The sequence below is a fragment of the Citrus clementina genome, unplaced genomic scaffold (assembly GCF_000493195.1).
Source record: "Citrus clementina cultivar Clemenules unplaced genomic scaffold, Citrus_clementina_v1.0 scaffold_7, whole genome shotgun sequence".
Taxonomy (NCBI): Eukaryota; Viridiplantae; Streptophyta; class Magnoliopsida; order Sapindales; family Rutaceae; genus Citrus; species Citrus x clementina.
In genome coordinates, this window is record NW_006262075.1 from 8,561,050 (window position 1) to 8,588,143 (window position 27,094).

The window sequence follows — 27,094 nt, forward strand, 5'->3', positions numbered from 1 at the left end:
GGGGGACTTTTTAAATGAAAGCTGTTTTTTTAGTCTTAGTTTATGTCTGTTAAGGTTATTGGTGGGTCCATATGGGTCTAGATTAGGAACAAATCCCTCACAGTTTGCTTCATTGTCAATCTCTCCAGCCATATCACTATCAAGCACTTCAAAACGGGAACTATTACCAAAATTGTTCTGATGATCATGGTTTAGATCCCGTATTAACTCCTTACCCTTATTAACACGTTGCTTTCCTTTTCTAGAGACCACCATCCACGGGCCAAACTTCGGTTCATTCTGATCATCCCTTCCGGCATCCTTCCCCGGAGCAGCTGCGGTAGTGGTTTTTTCACCACCGAGACCCTTCTCTCCCATTGTTTCATTTCTCATAACTCTATCCGGACAGGCCTCATAATAGTGACCATATTTTCCACAACTAAAACAAATAAAAGGGAGATTCTCATACTCGACTTTCTGGACCTTACCATCCAAAAGAAATTGTGAGATCAGTGGCTTTGAAAGGGAGACTTCAACTGCAATTCTTGCAAACTTGCCTCTTGTCGCAGACTCCGTATTATAATCTACTCAAACGACATTGCCAATTACCTGTCCAATCATCCGAATGATGCGCTTATGATAGTAGTGAAGCGCCATCCCAGGTAACCGGATTCAGACTATGACAGAATCACACTCCTCTTTCGAACTATCAAACTGTGGAGACCACGGCTGGACGATTAAATAATGCCCCATTAACGTCCATGGTCCCTGTGTTAGAACGAACTCCATGTCTTCGTTGGATTTAAAACGGATTAAGAAATAGTTATTTTCCAAATCAATAACATTGAACCCTGTAGTTGAATTCCATAGCGCTCCCAAACGATTACAAAGGGCTCGGTAGCCAATAGACTTCCCAAGTAGTTTAACCACCACCGCATATTGCCATGGCCGAACCAGTTGTGCATGGATTTTCGGAGAGAAAGAAATAGATGGCATATTAATCCCATGCTCAACCATAATATCTTCGGGCTCAAAATCCAACGCACCATCTTCATTAATTGGATCCTCCACAACAGTTCTCTGAGACTCCATCAGTTTGTCCTTAAAAGAGAGAGTGACCGGATTATCCCCGTCAGCCCCTTGGGAGCGAAATCTAGCTTTCTTGGTTGACCGATCATCCTTCAAGGGCGGGGGCTCGGCTTTTTCGAAGTTGTAATTCATGGCTGCCTGAACTTATTATTTTTGTTTTGCTCGTGCGCCTGCAAATCAATAATCCCTTTTTCTCTTTAATTCGAAGTTACATTGCAACTCAACATTCAAACAAAACATGTTGAACATTATATAAGTTTTAATCTATAATGTGAAGCATATCGTTCCTCTCTCATCATTGTTAAGAAGAGGCACAAAATTGGTTGTTTAAAATATGAGTGGATATGATTTTATATACTAGAAATTAACACCAAATTTCTAGAAATGAAAATGGAGTTGTAGTCTTGTAGACTTTGGCACAATGTAAAGTTGTTGAGTTGGATGCTAAAACGACGGGAAATTATGTGTATGCAAATATTACACAGCTATTTAGTTAGTTATACGGAGCTCTAGCTGCCAGAAATAAGATTCTTTAAATGAGTAATATACTAATTAATGGAATAAGATAGAGGTTTACACAGCTATTTAATTACTATTACACTTCTCTCTCTTCAAGAATAATGGAAAAAGAGTAATATACTAATTAAACGCTCTAAAAGACTTTCCAAATAAGATTCTTTAAATGAGATATTGCTTATCTCTCTTTAATATTGAAGAGAGAGAAGAACAATGTCATTTGAAAAGTTTTTTACAACTCTTTTTAATTGATGTAACTCTTCAAATAAGTGGTCAAATCTTATTTGAAGAGTCTTTTGGTGATACTCTTAGTGTTCATACCAAATGATTAATTAAGATTGTAAAAAATTAAGCTAAGATTATAGTTTAATGAGAGGCTAGTGATCAAAGGAAACCATCTGTAATCCATGAGAGTCTTCTATAGCTACTTCTTGACCTATAATTAAAATTCCAGCTTGACCAACATGGAAAGGAAGGGAAGCATACAATCATTAATTTAAAGCTACTTTTGTGTACTAGGAATATCATAATTATTATATAAATCCAAATAAGATAGAGGTTGGAGAAGAAAATGACAATGTTGTTGCAAAACTGAGCTATAAAAATCGAGCAGCTAGCTACACCGCCCATCGGGCATGGACTCTTTGATTGCTTTGACGACTGAGTGGTTGATCAAATGTTGTAAACTCGTACGTATATAAAGAAATGAAAAACACATAAAAATATCCTCATAAAAGGCCTTATTTCTATTTCTATTTTTTTTGGACCACCTACATCAAGCACGTGGCTATAACAAAAGGCCAGTTGTATTATCTTCGTTCCTCGTCGATTTCCAGTTCGTAGCATTTGTCTACTTCTACGAAATCTTAATCACATTTGTGGTACTGTTGACTGCAAATGCAATGAAACAGTCAACTTTATTGCATTTTCAAAAGCTCTGTTATTACACATGTTGACTGTTAAAGTTAGCCGTCACGTTCAGGACTTGTCTTAATGTATCATATTTCTAAGTCAAGGATAATCGACTCCAAAATACACACAGACAGACTCAATCTTTCGACCTTAATCACTAGGCCCATGAGTAATTGACACGTACTCACACTGGTGAATGAATTAGCAAAATGTTGTCTTCTCTCATTGTGGATGTACTTAGAATGATGTTAGGGTGTTCAGATACTTCACTTATGGACCCATGACTGAGCGGGTAGTAAATTTCAAAGGATATAACAAACATGGGCCAGGGAAATGATGGGAAAAGTTTAGAGCTCCATTTTCCCTTGAAACAACATTTTCATGGAAAACAGCTGTAAAGGCAGCAGTACGTCGCGTCTACGGCTCATATCAATGCAACAATTTTCCGAGAAAAATCAATTCAATCACATAGATTTTCTACCCACCATAACATCAATGGGCCAATCAAAGAAAATTATTGACCAAAAAAAGTAAGTAACCCGTGAAGTAAGATTTTCAGCTTAAAATTTGGTACCATAAATTTTGGCACGGGATGGATGTGAATGGAAAGAGTAGCAGTTTCAAGTCAATGGGCCCGTGACCATAACGACTAATATCAGTCGTCTTCCTTCGGCTATTTATAGGCAAGAATTTGCATGACAGCGTGAGACTGTAAGTTGTAACACGGTAGTGGTTTTGGTGATGGGCTGCCGCCAATTGGATTTGAATAGTAGATTTGGGATAAGTGCGTCTTTGTTATGGCCAACATTAACACATGTTGCCCCATTGAAATGGAGCCCAAAACCTTGAGGGAAGTGCAACTCAACCATGCTATAGTAAGTTTTTTTTTTTCTTTTCCTTTCTAATTCTTTTCCTCAATTTCTTTGTATTTTGAATTTTCCTGTTGGGGAATTTTTTTTTTATAACAATTTTACTTTTGTATTTGAATAGTAGATTTGTTAAGATAACTGTTTTTACTTTGTAAGTATTACATTAAGAGGGAAATTAGTGACAAATAATGTACAAATTTACATTTATTAAAGTACGAATTCATTCAAGCCGGAAAGTAAAATATATATGCGAAGGGTAATTTTTATTTTTATTTTTGGGTTGGTTGGGAAAGCAGGAGGTGGCTGCAGATGCAGTTCAAAAGATGGAACCAGAGGAAGCATCAATTTCATTCATCAAGGTGCGTTAATAACAATATTATATACATAATTTTCACCATTGTTCTTGCCTAATCAAGCTTTTTCTTTATTGTTGCTTGTGATTAATTACGTGTTGTTAATTTATCCAGGACTCGGAAGCTGATGGAGTGGAGGAGAAAGAGCGAACACAAAAGGGGCAGCAGTTTCCGAATGCTGTTGATTGCAATGTTGCCGAGGATCAGAAGATGATGAATCCAATAATTAAAACACCCTGCCAATGTTCGTTGATGAATGTTAATGTAGATTCCCCCGATCAAATTAACCTCAAAGAGCCCTTATCTGCTCCTTTTTGAGATGTTATTTTGTCAAAAATCTCATTTTCGCTAAAAATAAAATACCATGGAATTGGCCCAGTAAATAAATAAATAAATAATCAATGGGGCTAGAATTTGAAATAAATAAATGTCAGATTTTGAGAGGCTATTGATATTTCTTGAGTAAATGCTTTCTTCGTTGCTATTGTTGATACTTAGATACAACAACTCACATTACTGTGCTATATAAGTTTTGAGATTGCGATACTTTACCTCTGATGTCATTTTAAAACTCTTGAATAATCTAATATATATTGTTAAAGATGAATTTGTTGTCTTTTAACGTTCAAATTTGTCACCGGATCTTTGGCTTTTTGAGAACAATGTATCATCCGATATTATAGAAAGGATAGACTAATGTGGACTATGGGTCTGTTTGGAAATGCGGTTACTGATTAAATAAGTTGCTTTTACCGTGCGAATGTAATAAGCAACTGATTAAAAAAGCAGCTTTCTATTTAGTAAACTGTGTTGTTCTGATTGCTCTGAATTTGAAAAAAAGTGTATATGTTTTGATAAATTTTATTACAAATGTTTTGTTCTGTTATATAATAACTAAAATAGACATAAATTTAAATTACCTTTTTATTTTTTGGAGTATATTTAATGATTTATAGATATGTCTTTTTCTTTTTAAAACACATAAAATTACATAAATTAAAAAAAATTGTTATATAAAATATGATAAAAATTCATACTTATTATATGCAAACCTTTTTTAATCTTATAATAGAAAATATAAGTAAAATATAAAAAATATGAGTTTATTAGATTAAAACTTGGACACTAGAGAGAATATACCGTAGTTGTGGCGGTAATATGATATCTAATGACTTAATGTTATGGTGTATGGAAAAATAAGACATAATAATTATTTTTTAAATATTAAAATTATAATAAAAATTTTAAAAATGTATAATAACTTATTTAATAAACTGTTTATGAAAAGTAATTCTTTACTTGTTTTTAAAAGTAGCTGTCAAAATAAAGAAAATTATTAAATAAGTAGTTTTTACAAAATTTATCAAACATTATTTTTATCACAAATTATAAAATGAGCAGTTTATTGAATTTCAACATCAATCTCAATCGGACCTATAACATAACAAAATTGATTTAGATTATAAATTAGTTATCGGAAAATTCAAATTTGATTTATTTTTTTAACATTAAATTATAATTTTATAATTTTAAAATGACAAATATAGACGGACCACACAGCAAATCATTAAAGCTGAGCGCCAAAACTTCTCTAATCAGTAATCACTACGACTACGAGAAACATTATTATAGTCAAAGTAGACTTCACTTAAATGGAGGTTGTTTACGTCATTTCAATTAAAACCCAAAACCTTAAGCGGACACCAAATTCAAATCTCGATCTGTGGGTTAGGGTTTTGATTTGAAACACTTTTCTCTCCATTTCAGAGCTCCATTTGATCCTAGCTTTTGATAGAGAAAGAGAGTAAAGAGAGAACACAAAACGACCCAAAACCCACAGGTACTTTAACTTTCATCCCATGTACTTATTTTTTCAATTTATCTTTCGATTTACATGTCGTATGGGAAGTGGAGTGATGAAGATGAAATGTAGTGTGCGAACTCAAGAATCGATTCTTTGTTCTGCTTGTTTGATTTTGCTTTTGTTTTGTAATACGGTGTTCCAATTTGTAATTATATTATATATTTTATTTCGGTTCTTGGATGGTATTATTATTATTTATATTAATGGAAAACTTTAGCTTCTTCGGCTGGATTTGTGCATTTATCTAATCGGACAATTTACTATTTTAATCAATTTTAGCATTCAGTCTTTATTTTAGGTTATTTATACAAAACAATCCTTCCAAACTGACTTGGGATGATATAATTGGAAGACATCATATTATTTTTAGTCTTCCAATCATGTCACATTGTTACCTACGGGTAGGTTTGTATAGACTGTCTGTATGTATTATGCTCCTTTGTTTTGGGTGTATTTAAGCTCTCTGTTATTGTTGAGAATAAACTGGGAAAAAAAATGAGTTAACATTTTGAACTTTTAGTGTTTATGTTTAGTAAGGTCTGGCTGTAGTGCCCATTGAAAATCCCTATGCTGATGCAAGTGGGCTGAGAATTTTTGGGTTTCAAAAGATAAAAAAGGATTATGATGAGTTCTGTTTTGAGGATTGAAACTTTATTTACAAGTCAAGTAATTAGTCTATTTGAACTTCATATACTTTTTTCCATTTACCCTCTTTTTATACAAGTTCGGTTGGTAAAGCCTGTTTGGGTGGTACAAGAGGACTCAGGTTCCATGCTCACTCGCATCGAGGTGGACAGGGATTTGGTTTAAATTTATGAATATTAAAAAATGTTTCCGTAAAAAAAGAGGATTGATTATATGGTTTATCATTTGTTGCAGTGACCCTTTTTTGTTGGGAGGACTTGTTAAAATGAGTGCAACTGTGCATAGAACTCCCAAATCTGGAAGGCAGTCTTTGTTTTTCCAAGATTTAGCCTCCCCTGTTTCCTCCCGTAGAAAATTCTCAAATCCAGGTCAGGAAGCAGCAGTATCGGCACTATGGCGTGAGAGTTTTGGGGGTTCAGATCTTCCACCACCTCCCATGTACACTTTGGAGGACCGCTCGGATTTTTCTCCTGAGTCTGGAATTTCTGATTACCCAGTATCTCCAGAAATGAAGTCGGACCTGAGGACTCCCATCCAAAGTTCTGGTCGAGACTTCTCATCAACTCCAGCAAAGGGGAAATCTGGGGCAAGCACTTCTTCTGCTGTGCTAGGAGGGCAGCAGAATCAACAGGGTTCGGCAGGCTTTAGTTGGTGGTCACCAAACAAGGCTAGTAATAGTGATCAAGAAGAGAAGGGCAGGGGTTCTCCTGTAGAGGGTGTGGTTCAGCCTGGTGCCTTGATTACACTTCCTCCACCAAGGGAAGTTGCAAGGCCAGAGATACAGAGGAATACCTTGCCTGCAGGGAACCTCAATGAGGAAGAATGGGTTACAGTTTATGGGTATGGTTTTAACTTTTTAATTGCATTTGTTTTCATTTATATGTTACCCCTTAATCTCTAGTATTTTGTCCTTGCTGCTGCATTGCCCACTGCTCGTCATCTCTTTGTGTAATTTTGATAGGGATGTTTTACTGTGTTGGGCAACTGACTTGAACAAGGAGCCATGGTATACTTTTTGGAACTTAAGGGGTCACTTTGATGCTAGTTGGAATTGATTTAATCCATTGTTAGTTCGCTTCTACTTTTCATATATGTGTGAAACGTAGTGATTTGTAATAACATGAGGAACCCATTCTTGCGAACAAACCTAACCCCTACACACACCTAGGGGCACCCCTTCCTGCATATACGGTAATCTCTGTATATTCTCTATCTATCATTTTCCACTAGTGAAACTGTCTTGTAATAACATTTTGTAAAAGTGACCAAATGTTACAATGCATGCTGTTGAGAACTGAATAAGGAGCCATATTGAACTTTTTGGAACTTAAGGGGGCACTTTGATGCTAGGTGGAATTGATTCAATCCATCATTAGTTTGCTTCTACTTTCAATATACGTGTGGAATGTAGTGATTTGTAATAACATGTGATCTCTGTACATTCTCTATCTATCATTTTCCACTACTGACACTGTCTTGTAATAACATTTTGTAAAAGCGATCAAATGTTACTATGCATGCTATTGGGGACTAGATGGAGAGATTTCATTTCCTTTGGCATCCATAAAACACTATTTTTAAGCCGCTGGGCTGATTGCTTGTTCTATGATTGTTTTAAAGCTGCCGAGTGTTTATGCAAAGTTTAACCTTTGAATAATAAGTTAGAAATATTATCTTGAATATCTATTATGTGAGTAATAAATTGTATTTCATATCTATGACACTAATCTCAAGCTTTTTGATTGTCCCCTTCAGATTTCCTCCAGCTGATACCAATTTGGTTTTGCGAGAATTTGAAAAGTGTGGTGTGATCTTGAAACATGTTCCTGGTCCAAGAGATGTTCCTGGTCCAAGAGATGCTAACTGGATGCACATTCTATATCAGGTTCTGCTTCTTTTCTATGAACTACAATCTGATATGTTCTTGCCTGTTTCTTTTGAGCTGCAATCTCTTCATCATTTCCATGATTTAAATGTGGATTAATGGCTTTAGTATGATGGTCCAATACTAATCCCAGCTGGGATATAATTAAAAGAATAATTAAAAAAAAAAAAAAGTAGTTGAAGACATGAAAATCGGGAAGTTAACAGTTACAGCATTTGCAGTGCTTATTTTAGGACTATACTGCCTGTTATCATTGGGGTTTAAGGCATTGAACTTCATCAAATGCTGATTTGTTAAGATATGTAACTCCATGTACAGTGCTAGTGTTTTTAAAAATCCCTTTTTATTTGCTTAGAAAATTTAATCTGATCTCATTCTATCCCAGTTATTTTGATGGTTTAATTGTGAGTTGACAATAGTGGGAATGTAGTGATAATCGGTAATTTCGATTGTTGTACTTTTTGGCTGTGCAGAATCGTTCTGATGCTCAAAAGGCTCTCAGCAAGAATGGGATGCAAATCAATGGAGTCCTAATTGTTGGTGTGAAACCATTGGATCCAATGCAACGCCAAGCTTTGAATGAAAGAATTAACAGTCAAGGATTTATGACTCTTCCCCCTCCGTCCAGCAGAACCTCGGAGCTGAACTCATTTAGAGCATCCTCGCGCCCATATTATCTTCAAAATGGACATACAAGCACAGGACAGTCAGGAGGTGCCATTGCTTCCCCAGCCAAGTCTATGGTTTCCAAAATCATGGATTTGATGTTTGGCATTTAGGATACAGTCACCCACTAGATTTCTATTTTCTTGTTATAATCAAATGTATGAAGCAATTCAAATATATAATTGAGAGTATCTGGCTATCTGCAAATGTCCTTTGTAGCTCAAATCAGCAATTTTCCCTGGTTTGGGAATAATATAGCTCTAATTGTCACTAAAATTGTTTGCACAAGACTACAATGTAGCACCCTTTAAAATTTGAGAAATGATAGCTTGTTTTGTGGTTTTATTGGCTGTACGAGAGTTTTTGTGATATGCTGTTTTGATTTGTGATTCTTGTCCAACAACATCCAAAATTCAGAATGGCTTTAATGATGATGTGATTTTCCCTTGACGATAAGCAACATGTGCTGTGAATCAACGGCTGGCACGCACTCCTTTTTACTTTGGCTTTGCAGGCGCCGTCATGCATACGATGGAAAATAATTATACCTCACTGTCTACGTCACTTCTCAAGTTGGTACGGTTGAGCTTTCATTCTCCAGGAACTGCACATAAAGGATTTATGGCAAAAAACTTAGAAGTCATCAACATCTGGTTCTTCTATGAACAATTAGATAATCCAATGTGTCTATATGTGCTCTGATGCATTTCCTGCTCCGAGTTTTTTAAATATCTATAGACCTTTCCCCAGATTTGCTCTGAAGTCTATGATGTGTGTCATTTTCAGACTTGAGTTTCAGAACTTCAATGTATTAGGTAAGCAGTTTTGGTTTATGCTTTTCCAACTTCCAAGGGTGAAGGTGAACCATATTCATTGTCTATATTTCTAAGCACATATTATATACTATCAATTGCAGTTGCTATGATTCCCTGGCTGAATTAAAAATGTAGTATTGAGCAGTTTTTATTATTTTTTTTAAAGATCGTACAAAGTAGTTGAACTATATTGATGTTGCCATTTATTTTGACGATGATAGGGCAAGGTAATTCAAGTCTTCCACGGTTTGGAGCTATGATTTACAACACTTCATATATTAAATTACCATTAAGCCTTTTGACCTGGTCATTCAACGACCCAAAAAGTAGCTAGCTTGAAAAATAAAATGGTAATAATTAATGAATAATGAGGGATTGTCTAGTGATTTCTACATGGCACAGTTCCTGCAGTAACCCGTTCAGTTCTTTACACATCGGCATCTAAGAACGTGGCAAAATCAGAAGTGGGTATTGTAGATGGTGAAAATGACAGCAAGATAAGCGCCATGACAGAAGGAGCAGAGCATTATTCATGGTGTTTATTATCCGCAGCGGCGCTCTGGGGCTCTGTCCTGTCCCGTCCTGGGCCTCTTAATTAAGGCCACCTATCACTCATCATAAGGTGCAGAACCAATCACAATTATACATATTTCTTGGTTTCATATTGGTCAAATTTTTGAAACACATTAAGACTTTTAAAAGTACTTCATTAGTTCCTTTGAGATGATAGGACTGGGCTCGTCTTTTAATCTTTGTCCCATTAATTTGGCTTGATGATTTGAATGTTTTGTCTCTTGTACAAAACTACATAGGCTTCTCTTTAAAATACATCCTCATTGTTTATTAAAAAGTGAGTGATGTTGTAATAATTATTTTTTAAAGAGATCATGATAAGCTTAATATGATGAACATTATGTATAAATTTAGTGTGTGATTATGACAAACTAGAGACTTTCAACGAGCAATGTGAAAGACTACTAAACAACTATGCATGCATGGTTACCCAAAAATGAAGTCATCACAGTGGGACACACGGAGTCGTGTAGTAGGCACATACAGTTGGATTCCTAATAAAACATCACTTTCTAGTTTCTATTTCTAGTTTAATAACGAGTGGATTATATAATATTACGAAACATGCGTACTGATGTTTATCACCCTTCTCTCTCTCTCTCTCTCTCTCTCTCTCTCTCTCTATATATATATATATATATGTATGTATATAAGTATATTTGTTCTCAGCACTCACAAAAGCAGCAACACTTGAAAACACTATACAAAGAAAGTGTTTGATACTAACACTCTACTGATGGTGATGATGATGATGAACGGCCAGAAAGCAGAGGAGGGAATGGGGAAAGGTGTAAGCAAGAGAGATGGAGTGGTGCAGGTGATATTAAGGCTACTGAGCTTGGCGGCATCAGTAATGGCCATGTCATTCATGGTGACAGCCCGTCAGAACGGTGTAGCTTCTGTCTATGGCTTTCCACTTACTCTCCGTTCGAAGTGGTCTTACTCTTATGCTTTTGAGTAAGTGTTTCGGATCATTTTTTAAAATCCTTTTTATATTTTCTCTACGTTAGTTGTTGGTTTGCTTAGTGGGTTCAGTTTGATTCTCAGTGTGGTTGATAAGAAATTGAAGGAAATGAAGAGAAAATGGAACTTTGGTTTTACAATTCATTCTTGTCAGTGAATTCTTTAACTAGGATTTGAAACAAGACATCCTGTCTCATAGGAGAGATTTTATCAGTTGAATAAAACTAGCACGTATAGTGTTGGTATTGTTTGGTTGCTGAGAAAGTGAAGGAAAAACAAGTAAAATGTTCTTGATTGAGTGACATAGAAAAGTCAAAAGTGAAGAAAAGAAAACAAAATCGAATTTTGATGACCGTGTTGTTTTGGTGTTTGGTTTTCGGAGACTGTAGAGTGAAATATTTGTCAAGTAACTCTTTTGTCTTTCCTGGATTTTCCTGCCGACTAAACAGAACATAATGGACTTTTCTGTATTATACTTTTGATGGGGTTGTGTTACCAAATTGGCCGGGTAAAGTGGGGCCTTTGGCTGGGTTTGTTTGTCATGTTTTGAGTGTACAAATTATTCAGTTGGAACTTTGAATTGCTGAAATTTCTCCTGGTTTCGGTGCTTTTTGTGTTACAACAAACTATTCTCTACTTTCATTGCACATGAATGAACAGAATCAGACCCGTGAGCCATTTTTTTTATTATTCTTTTGTGCGCATTTCTGGCTTCTTTGTGTTCTCTTGATTAAGAAACTGTCACTTTTTGTCCTGCTTGGTTACTAGGTTTGTTTCAAAAATTGAATCAGTGATGGCATTCGTTCAAAATGTGATACAAGAAATGAGAACGGCACTCGAATTTTTATTTTCAAGATTTGAGGACTCGGAACTTTATAATTCAGAATTGTCTTTGCCAATATGACAGTTTTGAAAACAAAAACGACTGCTAAGTCAAGTTGGGATTTATATAAGGAATTTGAGTTCTTTTCTAATCATGGAACATGACACTGAGTGTCTTTCTTTATCTTTTATTATTACTATTTTTTTTTTTAAAAAAATGTAAACTGCAAAACAGGTTCCGGAAACAATCCAGTCAAATGCATAGTCCCTTTTTGATTTATCAGTTAAACGAATGAAAATTATTTTAGGCACGTAATTTTACAAAAGTTTAAGTGCCCAGTTATATGCTCAATGTAAACATTGATTTGAGCAGTCCCCATGGCTGATATTATTATGTAGAAAACATTGCAAACAATTGCATATTTCTAATTGATAGTCTCAGGGCATAATGAAGATCAAAAGTGTGATTTGAATGATCTAAGTTGTTTAAAGTTTGTGGTTTTGTGCTGATGAGCAGGTATCTGGTTGGAGTTTCTGCAGCTGCTGCTGCTTACTCCTTGCTGCAATTGCTTCTTACTGGATCAAGGCTTCTGAGGAAAGCTACTGTTATCTCCTCAAAAAGACAAGCTTGGCTTATATTTGCTGTGGATCAGGTAAGGTGATATTAGGCTTATTATGATTGTATAAATATATGCTAGGCATTGATGAGTGCTTCAAGATGGCCCTAACATTCAATTCTGCAGATTTTTGCATATGCAATGATGAGCGCTGGGTCAGCTGCAGCTGGGATCACCAACCTGAATCGGACGGGGGTGAAGCATACTGCTCTACCCAATTTCTGCAAGGCTTTGCATAGCTTTTGTGATCATGTTGCTGTCTCAATAACTTTCACTTTCTTCGGTTGCCTCGTGCTTGCTGCATCTGCTCTTCAGGATGTTATTTGGCTATCCAAGTGCTGAAATTTCATAGCTGCCTCACTTGTGCGATTATATATACCCTATTAATTAGTGTACAACTCTGGATCGTATCCGCATTTTGTAGTTATTTTATATCGCTTATTGAGTCGTTAGAGCTTATGATGCCCTTTGTAAAGCGTAAGAAGGCTGCTTTGTTTCCTATTGCTAATGGGTCCTGTTGATTATTTTATGACCATAGTTATGATTTTTAAGATTCAAAAATTGTTGTATGTGTCATGAGATTATTAGATCATAAGCCATTCTGTTTACATATGACTTTATCAATGTATAATAACTATAGGACTTATGATTATTATGGCATTAGAAGACTATATTCAGGTGCCTCCTTCCCTTTTTAAAATCTGAGCGGCAGAATTCTGTAAATCTCCAGAATTGCAACTACCCATGAATTTGACTCCCAATGAAGTTAAAGGTTCTAATCTCGATCCTTAAATATAATCTGCATTTATACAAGAATTTTTAAAGCTTGAACATTCATTCTTCACTTATCAAAGTTACTTCAGACACTTCGAACTGTATGTTAAGAAAATGCTTCTTCCATGGAAAGAAACAGCTATTTACATTCTCTAAATGTAGATCCGACAACCAACAAATTATACTGCAACTGATACAGATGTGAAATGGCGTATAACTGGTTGGGTTATTGGTCCATGGACTTGTTAGGAATCACAATTTCCCTTGATTGCATTTCTTCATCTGCAGCAGACTCCCCTATTGATTAGGAGGCACCTTGATAGCCCATGATCACTTGTTTCATCGACCACATTTGTCCACGCGCTCTTTGGCCTATGATCAGTAACAGGATTTTAAATCTTTTCTAGCATCCTTTCAAACCTGATAAAATAACCGACAGAAGATTAATAAAGCAGAGAGCTGAAGGAAAAAAAAAAGACAAACCATAACTCCACAAAGTAACAGATCAAAAATTTTTATCACCTGAAGCAAACTTATTATCACATTCCACAGTCGTTTCATGTATAACACAACTCACTATTGCCTATCACTGTAAGATTTACTCATGACACAGTTAGCAAGTCACCTTGAAATGATACAAAACTAGGCATTGTGATGAAAATTCTACTTGTGCATAAATAGGTAACAGTAAGTTATCCCACAGCACATACCTTGTCATGCATGTGTCGATACTGGGTTCCAAAAAACTGGGCATCATGATACAAATTTCTGCTGCACTTGGAAAACCTGTAAGATAATTAAACAAATATTTATTTTCTTTAAATACAGAAAGGACATAGTTGAAAAATCATATGAAGGTGAATTCAAACAGACTTGGCCCAAAAATAATTCAATAACTCAGTAATTACTCTAATGAAAATACGGTTAAGTGACTGGTTATTCAATCTGAAATGGAAAGGATTAAGAGATGTTGCATGTTCTTGAAAATATAATATAATACAGAATTTGATTCAAAATAGTTTCTAAATATTATCAGATAACAAGTGACAGGTAACAAAAAGAAGAAAGAAAATAAATTACCTGGGTTTGCTAGTAATTGCAACGGTTTAAGAATCCATGACATGAGAGCCTACTTAAGAATTTACAAATGCTGTAGAAAATACTTTTTTTTTTTTTGAAATGACTGTAGAAAATACTTGAGAGACAAATCTGGCATATTTGTCCAGGCACTTGTTGTGAGTTACCATTTTCCCTCGATTACATTTCTTCATTTGCGCCAGGCTCCCTATTGAATATAGGAGCCCTGACAAACAATGATCACCTGTTCCGTTCAACATATTCGTCCGTGTGTGCTTTGCACTTAAGTTATTCCTCTGCAGATCAGTAACTGGATTTTAAATTCCCAGCATGGCTAGCATGAGTAACAAAACCAGTTCTGCATATTAAAAAATAAAACCACAACAACAACTGCTACTACTTAAGCAATCAGACATTGCTGTGATGTGCTTTTTATTGAAACAGAGCAGTGACAAAACCTAACAAACAAATTTGATAATTTGGGCATGAAATACAAACCATTTGAAATTTTGAATCCTCTCTAGTACACTCGTGGCTTCATTTTTCTGGAAACGACTGCAATTAAAAATTCCAATTTCCAACGTTACGAAGACTCATCAATCAAACAGCTTCTTCTCTCCATCTCTGGTCGGTTGCATAATGATCTTCAATGTATACTTCCATACACTGAAAAACTGCACTGAGAAAAGAAAATATTTGTTTTCCAGTTAATACTGAAAGGTTAGAAGTTCTTGCACATTCTCGACCATGGCATAATTTGATTTAAAATATTTTCTCTATCTCAATAGATTACAAATAACTATGTACTAACAAAGAAGGCAGAGAAGAAATAACCTGCTGAAAATTCAACATCAGCCTACTTTCACTTATATAATTTGAATTTTGGAATGTGGGATATCTTCAATCGGCCAGACAATAATTCCTGTTCCCTTGATGTAACATGTTTCAAGCTCAGGACAATCCAAAATCTTCAATTTCTTCAGTGTTGCCAAATGAAGAAGGTACTCGTTACCCTGTTATAACACTCAGTGCGTGTTAATGATACAAAACATATGGATAAACAATTAATACTACCTATAGCAGCCAATCAACAACATGAATTACTCAAGAAATCCATGCTCGCTTGTTATTTTGAACAATTTGTATATCGCAGTACAATAAATTACAATGATGATCAAGTAGAACTTCAATTTTGAAAAAGGCTAAGCATTAATTTGAGCTTCTTATATTGTCATAGAGTAGTGAACTATTTAACACACAATAACAACCCAGAAATTTGAAAGGCGCCACTGTTGCTAATTTATACAAATGCTATATGTCTGAATACTGTATCATAAGATAAATTTTGAATTAAAACTGTTGGATTACAAGCAACTACTTATTAATTAAAAAGGGAGAGGATATCATAAAAAATATACCTGTGGGTCAGTGGTAATTGCTGCCTCCTGGCACATATCATCTCCTGTCTTTCCTGTCCTCGTAAATAGAAATTTCCTTCTAAAATAGGGTAGGACAGAGAGAAATGTTCAAGTTCAGTTTTGTTCTCTGAAGAAGTTGGTTTGGCAGTGACTTTAATTTGGCACATAATATAATCTCTAATGAGTTTAGTTGGGGCATGATTGTAATTTCTTCTTTTCCGCTCCTTGTAATGCCAAAATCCCACTCTTCCCATTCACTCAACTTCATAAATTTCAGATGTTTTAGCTTAGGAAAGGCAATAGCTGGGCCACTGCTATGATTGCTTTTTATTCCCAAAAATTCATCACCCACCTTTTTGACATTCATATTCCGTATTTTGAGGCTTTCAAGAAATGGCAATTTTCCCAAAGGAGGCATAATCTCACAATTATAGCAGTTTATGAGAAATAGCTTCTTCAACTTGTTTAATGACACTATCCAGTTCTCAAACACAGCCTTGCCTTTGTATTCCCAGATTTCTAACGACTCTAGATTTGGAGGTGGTCGTAAGGCTTCACTAATTGCTCCTTGGTTTGCTTGATTTTCCTCCATTGATTCTTCCTCTTCTTCTTCCTCCTTATTATTAAACCATAACTCCAAACGAAAGAGATTTTTCTTTTTCTCCAGCTCTGCATTCTTAGCCTCATCAACATCTTTCACATTTCCTAGCCCAACAATTGCAAGAAACCCTCGGAGGTGATTCAAGTGTCTCAGACCTTCAAGATTACTTGCTTTACTACCATATTTGCCACCACTACGACTCACAACAAATTCACTTAATGTCCGAAGACAAGTTAATCTCTCTATCCCTCTCGGCAAGTAATGTAAATAACTATCATTACATATCAAATACCTCAAATTAACTAACTTCCCTATTTCTTGGGGTAATCTTTTCAAGTTGCAACAATCTTCCATCTCTAAAGTTTGCAAATTAAATAACTCACAACATGTCTCCGGTAGTTCTACTATCTCTGCCTTAGACAATTTGAGGAACCTTAGGTACATAAAATTTTCTATCTCTTTTGGAATTTCACAGATTGGGCCAACAATTAAAAGACTCCGCAACTTTCTAGCTTTAAATATAGAAACAGGAAATGCAACACTTTTGCCAAGCACCAACATGAAATGACGAAGTTTCTCCATAGAAGTGGATTCTTCAGGATCGTCAACTCCTATTGAAAAACGTTCATTTTTACTGAGAAATTGTGCAAAATCATGTATTACATCATGCATTTTACATTTTCGGACGGTATTCACACCATGTTTGACAAAGTCTTGGAAGAAGGACCTTGTGGCTAAGTAATCAAAATACTCGTCACCAATTATTTCCATCTCTTTATTTTCTTTTGGTGTTATATAACTTTGAGCCATCCATAATTTAATCAATTCATCTTTTTTGATATCCCAGTCTTTTGGGAAGACAGCACAGAATGTGAAACACCGTTTTATTCTAGACGGCAAATCATTAAAACTCATCAGCAGCGGGCCAAAAAGATCATTTTCAAACTCTTCTACTTTCCACAGCTCACTATCTAAAATACTTTGCCACTCTTCTTCAGTTCTTTTAAAACACAAAAGACTCCCAATAGTTTTTGCAGCTAGAGGCAAACCCTTACACTTGTGTACAATTTTTCTTCCAATTTCTTCTAAGTTTTCACACTCTGAGGGAGACCTACCAAAAAATGCTAATTGTTGGAACAACCGCCAACATTCACTTTCAGAGAGTTCCTCAATAAACATGACATTAGTTGACTCCATCATTCTGGAAACTGTCTCCTTACGAGTGGTAACCAGAATCTTACTTCCACATTGGCCATTCATCAGACAATGGTTGAGTGGTTCCCATTTAGTGCGATCATCATTCCATACATCATCTAAGACAAGAAGGAATTTTTTTTTGGCAATAGCTTCATATATGCGTAGGAGATATGATTGCAGTGAACCTAGATTCGAGGTTTCACCTTCTAAACCCTCGATGATAGATTTGGCAACACTAAACTCATCAAAAGGGTCAGATACACACACCCACATCCTTATCTTAAAATGGTTCCTCACATCAGGATCATTGTAGGCCATCTGAGCAAGAGTTGTCTTCCCTATACCGCCCATACCAACAACAGAGATGATTTGTACGGCTTTTTGTTCTTCACTGCTCTCAGACAACAACTTCCTTATGAGTTTATTCTTCTCATCATCTCTACCACATACCCTATCCTCATCAATAAAGGAGACACTTTGAACTCTCCCGGGTGTCTCAATGCTCTTAATAACATTCATATTAAAGTTAAACATACCTTTCTGTTCAGCAATTTCATCTAGTCTTTCGTTAATTGCTTTTATCTTGAGAGCAATGTCACGGCGCACAAAGACCTGTTGGACGCCAAAGCAAGAGGCAGGAATGAAGGAACATACCTTCTTCTTTCTCTGATGAGGAGCACCCTCGATTTGCAGTTTGAGCCTGGCAGTGATCCACTCATCCAACACATCTTCCATGTCATAAGATGCGTCTTTGAGCTGATCCAGCCAAAGTCTGACAGTTTCCTCCTTCACTTGCTTTTGCTCTGCATCGACCAGCACAGCTTGGATGGCTCGAAAATTGCGTTTAAGCTTTTCCACGTCTTGTTCGACACCCACAACAAGCCTCACTTGTTCTTCTGCCTCGCCAACAGCTGCTGAAATCAGCTGCTCCAACACGGCGGAAACGATCGCATCAACCATTTTGACGAACGAGGTTGAATATTGAATGACAAAAGGAAGAGAGACTTGAAGAGTTAATGTGAAAATATAAAATAGGAAAATATCTACTGTTCACTTTTTTATTTTTTAAAAAATTATTATTATTTTTAACTAAAACCTACCTAAAATTACATTTTATTTTACTTTTTTATTTTTATTTAGAATCTGTTAAGAAAATTAATAAAGTTTTAAAAAATGACTATTTTACCTTCTAAAATAAAAATTATAATTTTACCTTAAAAATTATAAAAAATAATCAGATTAAATCTAATTATTTTCTCCATCGATCAATAAAGAAATTAATTTTACAACCATTAAATACAGAATTTTTTTAAATATATCTATAATTAGAATGCTAAATTATAACAGTAGTATTAAAAATAGCTCAATCTCACAAACCATCAATTGAATTTAAGATAAGTAGAGTTTTATTATTCATTGAGTTATAATCTCTAATAATTAAGATTTTTTTATACTTCATTAACATACTAATAATAATATTCATCATTAAATCTGATTATTTTTTATATTTTTTAGGATAAAATTATAATTTTCGTTTTGGAAGTAAAATGATCATTTTTTTTTATTTCTATTAGTTTTCTTAACGGATTCTAAACAGAAGTGAAAAAGTAAAACAAAATATAACTTTAAGTAGATTTTAAAAAAAATTATATATTTTTTTAAAAATTTAAAAAAAATGAACAGTAAATATTTTTCCTATAAAATATTGCCCGACCCCCGTACTCTTTCTTATAATGACTGGCTGCAAGAATCCAATCCAATAAAAAGAAAAATTTATTGAAAAAAAAAAGTGCCACGTTTTTTAAAATATCACTATACGACAATTAAAACTTAGAACAAATCTGTAAAGGATAGTCTTGGGTCATAAATACTGCAACATAAAATGAGCGTAATGTCGCTAATCAATTTGCTTATGCTAGCATGAATTTTTTTTTTTTTTTTTTTTGAGTCACCACTTTCCTTTCTTTTTCATTTTTTTTTGCGTTTTTCTTATTGAATTTTAATTAATTAAAGCATCTGGACCCACCATGATTTGAGTCTTATTGACGAGTACTTTTTTTTTTTTTTTATTGCATGTGAAAGAGTTGGTGCATCATATTTTAAGAGGAGAATGTTATCATTGACCAATTTTAAAAGAATTTTTAAATTAGATTTTATTAATTATTTGAAGAGTTATATTATTATTTAAGATTTTAAAAAATATTTTAATTAAAATTATTTAAATAAAAAATATATTTTTTAAATTTTATAGAATTACTTTCTCTCTTCAAATGATATTTTATAACTTTTTATTAGAGAGAAAAGAGTTTTAATTGTCATTTATTTTTCTTTTAAAAAAATATTTATTTGATTAAAATAATGTTAACTTTTTTTTATTTAAAGATCTTTTTAAAAAATAACATATTTTTTCACTCTCCTTTTTACTACATAAGTAAATAAATAAATATTTAACTAGTAAAATTAATAGAAACTTTTGGAAAAACTAATGTTAAGTCTTTTTCAAAGTATTTACTAAACAACATTAATATAAAATTCAAGCGAAGCATTGATGGCGGGTCGTACTTACCCATCCATACTTTATGTTTATCTCTATTATTGGTAATTTTATATCTCGAGAAAATATTGAATGCTTCAAAAATAAACAAATAGTAACTTTCAACTATTAATTAAACATACATGTGATAATGTTAAAACTAAAATTAAATGTTAAACTTTGTGTACAGCCACCTAATGGTTTAAATCTTATATTAGATTTTAAGTTTTGAAATATTTTATAAGAGTTTATTTTTTTTATTTTTTTAAGATGTCACATTAATTAATCTATAAAATAATTTAATTGAGTAAGTTTTTAAAAAGTTGACCCACATTTTATATACTCTCATGATTTGAACACTTTTTTTTCTTTTTTAAAAAGTAAAGGGATGAGAAAAATTCTATGAATTTTGTAACTCCAAATTTGAATGATTTTGCAGTAAACATTTTTTTTTTAAAAAATAAACATTTACTTACTTCCAGTATAAACATGAATGAGCTATTTTAATTTTGATTTTTAATTTTAAACAAAAGATTTTTGATTCATTGTTCTTAGGCTCTTTTCACCCCCCCCCCGGACCTTTTAAAAAAAACAGTGGATTTATTCTTCAATCTCAATATTACAAAATTCAAAAAGTTTTCAATGAAATATGATAATTATCAGTTTATAAAACTTTAGAGCTCATTGACATATAATAAATATTTTGCGCTACATACTCGTGTGACACTTAAAGAACTCTTTCCTAAAAGTTGCTAAGTAAACATTGAGTTTTTCGACTAACTAAGTTAGAATGCTTGCGGAAGGTCTAAAGAAAAAAGAGAGAGCAACTGAGCCAAAGAAAGTTTGTGTTCATAAGAGTGTACGTGTACAAGATAACTTTTAAGAGCTTGCTTACAAGTTCCTTGTGTTGCATGAAATGGCAAGTGCTAAGTCTTATTTATAGGGAAACTTGTCTAGCTCCACTAGCTTCTAGAATCTTTTAAATCTAGAGGTTTATTTTTATACTCTAGAGAATTCACATCTTTACCAATTTCTAGTAAAATTTATGTACAATATGTTAGAGAGCAATCACTCTGAACATTTTCTAGAGTATTCCAAGTGTAGAAGATGCTGGAGATGAGACTTTTATAGAATCAAGTCAAACTAGGATATGTTGGTTTGTGTACTTGGCCTCATTGAATGTTAAGGGTTCCAAATCTAATCTCCGTAAATTAGTAACACGGGTGACTTGCAGTTCCAGTCTCCATATATGGAACAATTTTAATTTAATGTTCTGATTTCTATACTTTACAGATCAAAATAGAGCTGTCACTTGGAGATTACCAGAGAAAACAGCATCCTAAAAGAAATTGCTTTCAGAATGTATTATGTATGCAAACTCAGAAATGAACCCTAGAGGCTTGATCACATCCGAATGGAAATATATATGAGAGACAGAGCCAGTTCTGGCATATATTGGTCCATCAGTCCATGCACTTGTTATGAGTCAGCGCTTTCCCTTGATTACATTTCTTCATCTGCATCAGGATCTAATTGTTGATTACGAGAGCCTTGACAAACACTGATGTCTTCTGTGATGAGCTTTTTATTGAACATCAAGAAATGAACTAACTGATTTGATATTTTTGGGTATCAGATACATAGTTTGAATCCAATCAAGCACTCTTCTGGCTTCATTCTTCCGGAAAAGCGGCCTAGAATTAACAATTTCCAAAGTAACAAAGACTCGTCATTCGGATATTATCAACCCATTTTAAATTTAGGTGTTATCCTAGGCAATTTTGATGATTTTTCCTATCGGCTTCACCAATTATGAGTTAAATTATTGCATTTCTTTTCTTTTCTTTTCTTTTCTCAATATCTGTAGAATAACAAAACCAAATATTCAAAAGCAATTGGGAATTCTGGTTAAAGAATAAATCAGCAGAGCTTAACAGTCTTCAAACAATCCGAACTTGCTCGAATTTTTCTAACTTCTCCAAGATTGACCCCGGTACATTGACCTGATATTGAGGGATATGTCGTCTAATTACATTTATTAAGAACGACATCCACTATTGATCACAACATAAACGACAAATCGCACAAAGTTTGCGCCGGCGTACTTTGTATGAATTGTTGTCCTTTTTCCTTCAAGATGATCAGTCGTCTAATAACTTTTCGTATGTACGTCATGTTGTGTTCAGGTATGTGGGAAAACGGCCTGTCGTTATCTCATGCAGTTTACAGTCGACACCAACAACAATTCTCACCTGTTGTTTTGCCGCTTCAACAGCTTTTGAAATCAGTTGTTCCATGAGAGGAGAGACGATTGCATCAACCACTTTGGTGAAAGAAATATGGTCAAAATATTGTAAGACAATTAGACAAAAGATAATGAGAATTTAACTACATATGCTCAGTTAATATGAAGATGCTCAAAATAGATTATAGTGTTTTAAGATGCCTTAATCCTTTCAGTTCTTATACTGCATGCAAAAGCGAATATTTTATTTTTATCATGAGGTTAATTAATTGGCCGAAAAAAAAGGGAAAAAAAACCAAAATCCAACATGCTAACCATATAAATTCAAGCCAAAATAGAATGAAAAAGAATAGTTACTATTACTGCTGCGTGTCATGGCGCACGTCAGATGATTTAGAAAAGAAGCAGACGAGGATCAAGAGTTATGTATTTATTAATTCAGTTTTACTTGAATAAGATTTTGTTAATAATTTAATTTGTGTTCAAAAAGACTCTATAAATAAGGCTCTAAACGAAAATTAATTAATATTTAGAAAGAAAATGGGAGCTGTAGATAAGCATTATATTAAGTGCCAACTAAACACTATGTTTTTCTTATGCTTAATAGACATGAATGGCAATGGATCGGACCTGACTCAAGATTCACGTGATCCAAATCCATTTAGATCAAATTTAGGTTGGTTTAAAATAGATTTGGATTGGTTTGGATATCAATGTGTGGATTTAAGATAAATTGGAGCAAATTTGTATCTTTCTTGATACCTAGATCTAAATCCATATCCACTTACCTTTAATTTTATTTTATTTTAAAAATTTCTTAACAAATATGTAATTATAAATGATAATAAAATTTATTCATAGCATATTAGCGGTATTTACCATGTATCTAAAATCTTAAAACTTAAAGGTTAATTTTGTAAATCTCAATGATAATAAGACAAAAATAATTAAGTGTAAAGTAAAATTAGTGCAACCAACCTTTTTTTTTTAAAAAAAAACATATAGCATTATTCTACACGAGCACCAACCTCGGCATATTAAGGAAATCAACCAAAAAACAAAAAAAAAATCAGATAATGGCATACGTGATGTTCTTTATGTTGAACATTAAGAAATTAAATGATGTAGAATTAATATAGAGTAGTGACAAACAATAACTAACCAATTCGATGAAAGCACTTTAGAAAAACGAAATTAAACATTTGATAGTCAATCAATATAAAGTTGGGTAGCATCCTACATAATTTTGATGATTTTCCCTCTCAACCTCACCAATTATATGTTAGTTAGTTTTATTATTATTTTTCTAATATTCAGAAGTAATTGAGATTTTAGGTAAAAATTACAATTTTTTTTAGCAAACTAGGGAAATTTATTGAATATAAAAAGAAGAGATACACCTAAATGGGGGAGTTAATCAACCTTACCCCAAATTGAACTAAGAACAATGTAGTGTTTAGATAGCCAATGAAACACAAGCTATCAAACACTGCCCAAGACCTTGATCAGGATCAAACAAGTTGCATATGAACAAATTAATTATGAATCTTGTTTTGTTCAATGAATGATATAGAAGATAAACTGAAATACCAGAGGATAACAAACAAGATTTGAACAGGATTAACTATCATTCACATAGAAGATAAATTGAAATACCAGAGGATAACAAGCAAGAAATGAACGAGATTAACTATCAATCAGACACGGAAAGAAACATTGTTTACGTGGTTCAGTTGTGCAATGGTGCACAACCTACATCCACGGGAAAAGCTGCTAGAATGAGTTTTTATTGATGATTCAATGTGATTTTTCAGAGTTCACACAGAGGAACTAATAAGGAATAAGATGCCTCTCTCTCTCTCTCTCTAGAAATTAAGATCTTTCAATCTTGCTCAAACTGCCCCAAAACACAGCTAATTATATAACAGCTGTTTACATACCTTGATTGCACCAGATTCAGCAACGTGGATATATAATAGCTTATAACTAACTTGATTCTCCTCTCACTTGCTTTATCACATGCATCACTTAAACCTTAGCCAAAACGCCTTGATTTTGATGTCATTTTGATGTTGTTAAGTGAGTCACATGTCCATCTCGTGACAACTTGAAACATATTAATAGACAGAATGATGTTGTTTAACATGCCGAGTTTTGAGTTCAGCAATTTAGTCCACAAACATGAAGTTACAAAAGGTAACTAACAATACACAAAGTTGTCTAAGAAAATAAACATACATGCAAAAACGCAATAATAACCAAAAAAAAAAAAACTACATAAATCGATATATAGCTAGAGATACATAGGGCATCTTTATGCAAATACGGCAATATCTGAGGTGGTAGATTAGACCAACAAGAAAAATTAGCTGCAGTAGTGCCAAAATTAACAAGCATATTAGCAGCACCGTTACTTTTTCTAAAAATATGTGTAAAATGAACTTCCGTTTGATTCAAAAGAAGGACAATTTTTCTAAGTGTTAGATAAAGACCAAGGAGGAGGTAAGCAACTGTTACATTCAATGAAAAGATTGACCCAACCACTATCAAAAGCGATCTCAAACATATAAATAACAAGCAAAAATATAAAATGAACTTCCTTGTTTAATATTTTTTTTCCTTGATATAAAGCAGAGAGCTCAGGGAAAAAAAAAAGATCGATTACTCAAAAAAGTAACAAGCAAAAGTATTTCCCACCTCAAGCAAAAGTATGTCACATTGAATAATTCTCCCATGTACGCCAGAAGTTACTCTAACCGCCGCGACGCACGCTGCCCATCCCGTGTGTAAGATTTACCAATGATTATTGGCTATAGGAAACTTAGAACGACACAAATTTGGCATCATGCATGGTGAAAATATTTCTGTTTATGCATAAAATAAGTTTTCCAACATATATATTTACCTTGTTTACATTTTATATATTAACATCATGCACACATGAATTAAAACAAATCATTAAATAGAAAATAAAATTAAACAAGGAAGATAAGGAAATACCGGTGGCCTTTTGTAATTGTTGCTTCTAATTTGGATGTTAGGAATGTGAGATATCTTTGACCAGTCCCTCTCCATTCTCCCTTCCGAAATGCTCCTTTTGTTGGAGAAAAATCAGTTTTTAAAATTTTATGAAAACTTTTAGGATCGCTCTCATACAATATATAAAAATTCGTAATCTAGAAATCGTACCTTGAAAATCCGATTTGACTTTTTTTGCTGAAGTGATTTAGGCTCCTAGATGACGATCCGTCACCACCACTCCTATTAGATCACGATTCGCCACCAAATAATCTTCCAGACTATGACTCAAGTTTGATCTGCACTTGACGTGTGGACGCCTTTATCACCACTAAAGCAACTAGCACGATAAAATTTTTCTCTCAACAATAGAGAGAAAAATATTTTCTCTGATCTGTATAAATTGGCTGCTTTTTTTTTTCTTTTGGGAGAAAATAAGCCCTTTTTTTATTTCTATCTAGTGAAAACCCTAAGCTCCATTTTTTAATATTATTTAATTATATTAAATCAAGTTTGATTTAAATTAAAAATAATAAACCAAAAGTAATGTTACTTCTTTCTTGTCATAGGGGCTCACCTTGTAAAATAACATAAGGCCCCTCAGACACAAGTACATTACATGAAGCCTCTCATTAAATAATATATTTAGGCTTTTAACCTAAATAACTAGTTATCTTGCTTATTAATCCAGTAGTGGCACAGTCAATTAAATGAGTTAACCCGGAGATTTGGGAACATACAATAGTGGCTATAATAATTAGGCATGCAATTAAACTAGCCCAATTATTTAATTCCAAATCTACTCCACTAAAAGATTAGAACTGGCCTCCATAATTGTATGCTCAAATAATTATTCGTCCCAAGCCACATCGATTTCTTTACTGCATAATTCTTTGTACCACATTAATAATTAAATCGATATCTCAACTGTCCAATCGATTTAATTATATCTTATTCCTTGATACTTATTGGTTTTCTCTAATGATCATTTTCAGCATACTAAATATGTTGACACACTCTGACCAGAGAATTCTATGATCAAGTGCCGAAAACCCATCAAGAGATGTGTTGTACAAATTCTATATTGTTAATGTATAACTCCAATACTTATAATTGCTCTCACTAAAATACCGGATAATCTTGACCACAATTGTGTGTCGTGCCCATTGGTAACTCAAATGGAATAACAATTACAATCATGAAATCATAACTAACTCAATATTAAGATTACAGTAAAATCAATGCCTATGAGATTTAATAAGTCTAACAGTTATTTTAAGGTTAATTAAATCTTATATGTGATCTTGTTCAATGTAGTCGTACTACATTAATAAATCCATACATGATTAAGACAAATCATTCAATGAATTCATTACAGTCTATATCTAAATAAAGTGCCCAACTTTATATATCAACTGCGAACTAAATTTATTTAATAATAAAATAACTTGTATTTATGTCTTCTGTGAATCCACATAGTGATTACATAAATACATATAATATGATTAAATAGACTTTAATCAAAATATTAATACAATTAAGATATTTAAATAAAATACCTCATTTATTTTATTAATCAAAAAAATTGTTTATTACAATTAAATAAACCCATATGCTTTTAAAGAGCATATTTTCCTAACACTTTTAAACTCGGGAATCATAA

At 33.6% G+C, this 27,094-nt stretch overlaps 4 protein-coding genes across 8 annotated transcripts; 3 read left to right on the plus strand and 1 right to left on the minus strand.

Annotated features, from left to right (window-relative positions):
- The first annotated feature begins 3,221 nt into the window (after positions 1–3,221).
- Positions 3,222–4,060, plus strand: LOC18036057. Its single transcript, XM_006426836.2, has 3 exons — positions 3,222–3,371; positions 3,662–3,724; positions 3,833–4,060. Exons 1-3 carry the CDS (start codon positions 3,294–3,296, stop codon positions 4,034–4,036), a joined length of 345 nt encoding a protein of 114 aa, XP_006426899.1. The 5' UTR covers positions 3,222–3,293; the 3' UTR covers positions 4,037–4,060.
- A 1,321-nt stretch (positions 4,061–5,381) lies between these two features.
- On the plus strand, positions 5,382–9,123 carry LOC18036058 (nuclear pore complex protein NUP35). The gene is made up of 4 exons (XM_006426837.2): positions 5,382–5,558; positions 6,462–7,067; positions 7,983–8,112; positions 8,586–9,123. Exons 2-4 carry the CDS (start codon positions 6,493–6,495, stop codon positions 8,889–8,891), a joined length of 1,011 nt encoding a protein of 336 aa, XP_006426900.1. The 5' UTR covers positions 5,382–5,558; positions 6,462–6,492; the 3' UTR covers positions 8,892–9,123.
- Positions 9,124–10,795: 1,672 nt separating this feature from the next.
- LOC18036073 (CASP-like protein 3A1) lies at positions 10,796–13,252 on the plus strand. The gene is made up of 3 exons (XM_006426838.2): positions 10,796–11,123; positions 12,469–12,604; positions 12,695–13,252. Exons 1-3 carry the CDS (start codon positions 10,903–10,905, stop codon positions 12,908–12,910), a joined length of 573 nt encoding a protein of 190 aa, XP_006426901.2. The 5' UTR covers positions 10,796–10,902; the 3' UTR covers positions 12,911–13,252.
- A 99-nt stretch (positions 13,253–13,351) lies between these two features.
- Positions 13,352–18,624, minus strand: LOC112096800 (putative disease resistance protein RGA3). Of its 5 annotated transcripts, none has more exons than XM_024180635.1 (7): positions 15,838–18,624; positions 15,254–15,432; positions 14,918–15,098; positions 14,423–14,715; positions 14,053–14,128; positions 13,865–13,931; positions 13,352–13,762 (listed from the first exon to the last, which is right to left on the minus strand). In XM_024180635.1, exon 1 carries the CDS (start codon positions 18,593–18,595, stop codon positions 15,917–15,919), a length of 2,679 nt encoding a protein of 892 aa, XP_024036403.1. In that variant the 5' UTR covers positions 18,596–18,624; the 3' UTR covers positions 13,352–13,762; positions 13,865–13,931; positions 14,053–14,128; positions 14,423–14,715; positions 14,918–15,098; positions 15,254–15,432; positions 15,838–15,916. The 5 variants fall into 5 exon arrangements, with proteins under 5 accessions (XP_024036403.1, XP_024036404.1, XP_024036402.1 ...); XM_024180636.1 differs by having other exon boundaries at positions 14,423–14,729; XM_024180634.1 differs by having other exon boundaries at positions 14,423–15,093.
- Positions 18,625–27,094: the final 8,470 nt, after the last annotated feature.

Excerpts from the sequence above, each read along its gene's own strand:
- LOC112096800 (XM_024180634.1), bottom strand. The coding sequence starts at position 18,595 with ATGGTTGATGCGATCGTTTCCGCCGTGTTGGAGCAGCTGATTTCAGCA.
- LOC18036058 (XM_006426837.2), top strand. The coding sequence starts at position 6,493 with ATGAGTGCAACTGTGCATAGAACTCCCAAATCTGGAAGGCAGTCTTTG. Across the intron at positions 7,068-7,982 it reads GAATGGGTTACAGTTTATGG|ATTTCCTCCAGCTGATACCA; the intron begins GTATGGTTTTAA and ends TGTCCCCTTCAG. Across the intron at positions 8,113-8,585 it reads GGATGCACATTCTATATCAG|AATCGTTCTGATGCTCAAAA; the intron begins GTTCTGCTTCTT and ends TTGGCTGTGCAG.
- LOC18036073 (XM_006426838.2), top strand. The coding sequence starts at position 10,903 with ATGGTGATGATGATGATGAACGGCCAGAAAGCAGAGGAGGGAATGGGG. Across the intron at positions 11,124-12,468 it reads TCTTACTCTTATGCTTTTGA|GTATCTGGTTGGAGTTTCTG; the intron begins GTAAGTGTTTCG and ends GCTGATGAGCAG. Across the intron at positions 12,605-12,694 it reads TTATATTTGCTGTGGATCAG|ATTTTTGCATATGCAATGAT; the intron begins GTAAGGTGATAT and ends TCAATTCTGCAG.
- LOC18036057 (XM_006426836.2), top strand. The coding sequence starts at position 3,294 with ATGGCCAACATTAACACATGTTGCCCCATTGAAATGGAGCCCAAAACC. Across the intron at positions 3,372-3,661 it reads TGCAACTCAACCATGCTATA|GAGGTGGCTGCAGATGCAGT; the intron begins GTAAGTTTTTTT and ends TTGGGAAAGCAG. Across the intron at positions 3,725-3,832 it reads CATCAATTTCATTCATCAAG|GACTCGGAAGCTGATGGAGT; the intron begins GTGCGTTAATAA and ends TAATTTATCCAG.